The sequence below is a fragment of the Cicer arietinum genome, chromosome 6 (genome assembly GCF_000331145.2).
Source record: "Cicer arietinum cultivar CDC Frontier isolate Library 1 chromosome 6, Cicar.CDCFrontier_v2.0, whole genome shotgun sequence".
Classification (NCBI taxonomy): domain Eukaryota; kingdom Viridiplantae; phylum Streptophyta; class Magnoliopsida; order Fabales; family Fabaceae; genus Cicer; species Cicer arietinum.
Window position 1 is genome coordinate 30637859 of NC_021165.2, and position 3031 is coordinate 30640889.

Here is a 3031-nt window from a genome sequence, read left to right on the forward strand (position 1 = left end):
AAAGAGTTAAGCTGCCTAGGAATTACGAACAGGCACTTGAAGTCATAGACAAACATCTGGTACTGTATATCTATGTAGTCTTTGCAACATTTATATGTTTGATATTTTACCTGTGAGTAATTGTTGAGATTAGTGGCTCGGTTGACTTTTCTGGATTGACAGATGTATTGGCCCAAGCTTCTTATACACAAGATAAAACAACGATTGACCAAAATGACTCAGATACGGATACGCTCGAGGAAGCTTGCTATGAAAACAAGGTTTGAAACTTAATTCTCTTTTGTATCTTGTTTTTTCATGTAAACCATTGCCTGTAAGTCTTGAAGAAACTTGTGAAATAGATAATCAAAATTGCAGATTACTCCCTCTGGTCTTTTTTAAAAGAGACAAATGAGATAAAAATTGGTCAACAAGAGTTGATATATTTGATCTAGTGTTTAATTTCTACATTTTGAATCTGAACATTTGAAAATGCTATTGTGTGAGTGTGTGAGGGGAATATATACAGGCCAGTTTAAAGAACACATTTGTGGGATGTTTACGATCTCAAATTTGGTATATTATGATTCTCTTTTTAAGTCTGTATACCTACTTCTATGTGTGTGTCTGTAATATAACTTGTGATTTTTGGAATTCATTCTTTTACAGGGAGAAAATAACAACATTCCCAAGGAAAGAGAAAAAGAGAGAAGCTAGAAGAGAAGAGAAGGCCGAAAAAGCAGCTGTGCTTGAAAAGGTTATTGTTAATCCTAATGTTATCCATGCACATTAAATTGCATGTCATCTTCATTTTCCTCATTGTTGCTTTTGAATATTACTTAGGCTATTGAGAAAGAGCTATTGGAACGCCTTCAAAAAGGAGTTTACCAACAAGGTGATATATTCAACTATCCTATTGAAGCATACAATAAAATACTTGATATGGAGAAACTTCAAGCTGTTGATGAAGAGGATGAAAAGGTATGTATTTAATAATGGATTTTGCTCTTCTGTTGATTGTGTTTATATCAAAATTCTTAGAAACTTAACTTGGTAATTTGTTGACTCTGGTTATTTCTTTTCAAATTGAACAGGAAGAAGAAATAGAATACGTCGAGGGTTACGATGAACTTGAAGAGGAAGATGACATAGAAGATTTTGGTGCTTTTTCAATTGACGAATCACAGGGCAATGACACCGATGATGAAAATGGTAATATTTAGAAGTTTTGCAATATGATTGGAGTATTTTTTTCATGATAAAATATATGTAAAATAAGTTATAAAAATGTTTCATGAAATATTTCTTCACTCATTAAGGAACTTGCTTTCGCATAACTGAAACCAAGATACAAAGGGTTCAGAATAAAATATGTATGATATTGATATGATAGTTAAGTGTGTCATAGGGCATTGTTTTTATTTGCTGCATAATTTATACTCTAGTTATTTGTCATATTTTTCACTTCTTCTAGATACTGCAATCAGATATTTCGATTCTTTGTACTTTTAATCTTAGCTTTAAAATAACATGTCTTCTGATAGTTTCAAGTTCTTATTCATACAAACAATTCATTTAAAACTTACTCATTTAAAAACCAATAACATGATGATGGCTACTAATGCAGCTGGAAGCACTGAAGATGAAGAGGCAGATGCACGTGATCAAAGGAAAGCCAAAAGGAAAATAACTTTAGCTTCAAAGAAAATTGAAAAGGATGCCCTTGATTCTAAATCAAATAAAACGAAGGTCCTCATTGAGGTAATTTAATACTGTTAACTTGTATAAAAAACTCCCTGTTCTTTTAAATGCTATTAACTTCTTTTGGGAATTTTAGTGTCATATTTCTTATATATATAATTGTTAACATTCTGCTCTGAATTGTTGAGATAGATGATGTTGGTAGAGTGCAGAAATATTGTTTTTCTGAGTTTGAAATAGAGCCGATGCCTCCATTTTTGTATATTGAACAGAAAGCCAATCACATATGATTTCCCTTTCTCTTGCTTGATGTGTTAAGTAGTTTTGGTTGTGTTTGTTTTACCAAAAGTTACATTACATTTTAAAAGTTGTAACAAATAATTATGCCAAACATGATTGGTTGTAATATTCTTGTCAGTATTCTCGTCGATTGCTTGAGTTCTGTATGGTGTAAATTTAATTGAGTTCTGTACTAGAGTTATTTTCTGCATCATTTGACAGTTACCAAAAATTTAGTTTCTAAACTTGAAATCACAATCTTGATTTTCATTGTTTTCAGGTGGAACATGACGATGCCGACGAAAGACAAAGAGCGGTACAGTAATAGCATTTAGTGTTGGCTACTGATAGGAGAGGGAAGCTGCAATATGAAGAAACCTTATTTTGATTATCATTTTAAATTATATACAGTTTCTTTTCTAATTACTTTCCTTTTGGAAAGGGCAGTGTTGGCAAAATGACTTTGGTTTTGATCTACCTATAGAGCTTCTCAATCCTACTTTGTTTGAGGATTGTAACTCATCAAATTTTGTAGTACGTGGATATTGAGGATTATGGAGTTCGTTGTAATAGTTTTTATTATATTTTCAAAAGTTAAGAACATTATACTTATTAATTATTTTTCAATTGTTTTTTGGTCAGATGTTTTATTCACACCTTATTATAAGATAGACATGCTTTTATTATATGATGACGCTCTTGAACTTGAACAAATAATTCAAATGGTTGGTGAGGTGCATGAGTCTTGATTGATTAAATTGAATAGCAATGTCTTTGTGGGTCTATAATTTTGTTTTATCAAATAAGTCCCAGTTTTAGGCAATTTAGTTTAGCCCCCAGTTCTGTGAAACAACATGACGTGGTTCTGAAAGAAAAGTATCACGACCCAAAGCTAAACCCGTGACCAGTGCACAAGTGATATTCGTTGTCTGACAAGTCTATCAATTAACTTAACAAATTAAGCAAATAAATAGTTCTATATAATCACTTCAAAAAATATATAATTTTTCTCAAAATTTCGACAGTGTACTCTATACAACATTCTCAAATTTATAAAATTTCTGTTTAATTT

General features: G+C 31.4%; 1 protein-coding gene across 2 annotated transcripts in view; it reads left to right on the forward strand.

Annotated features, from left to right (window-relative positions):
* LOC101492910 (uncharacterized) overlaps positions 1–2600 on the forward strand; it is a 4758-nt gene extending 2158 nt beyond the window's left edge. For both annotated transcript variants that reach the window (XM_004506596.4, XM_004506595.4), the window contains exons 5-11: positions 1–59; positions 163–260; positions 649–736; positions 823–960; positions 1074–1191; positions 1607–1740; positions 2240–2600. In XM_004506596.4, coding sequence (XP_004506653.1) covers positions 1–59; positions 163–260; positions 649–736; positions 823–960; positions 1074–1191; positions 1607–1740; positions 2240–2284 — 680 coding nt within the window. In that variant the 3' untranslated portion in view covers positions 2285–2600. The remainder of the gene's footprint in view (positions 60–162; positions 261–648; positions 737–822; positions 961–1073; positions 1192–1606; positions 1741–2239) is intronic.
* The last annotated feature ends 431 nt before the right edge of the window (positions 2601–3031 follow it).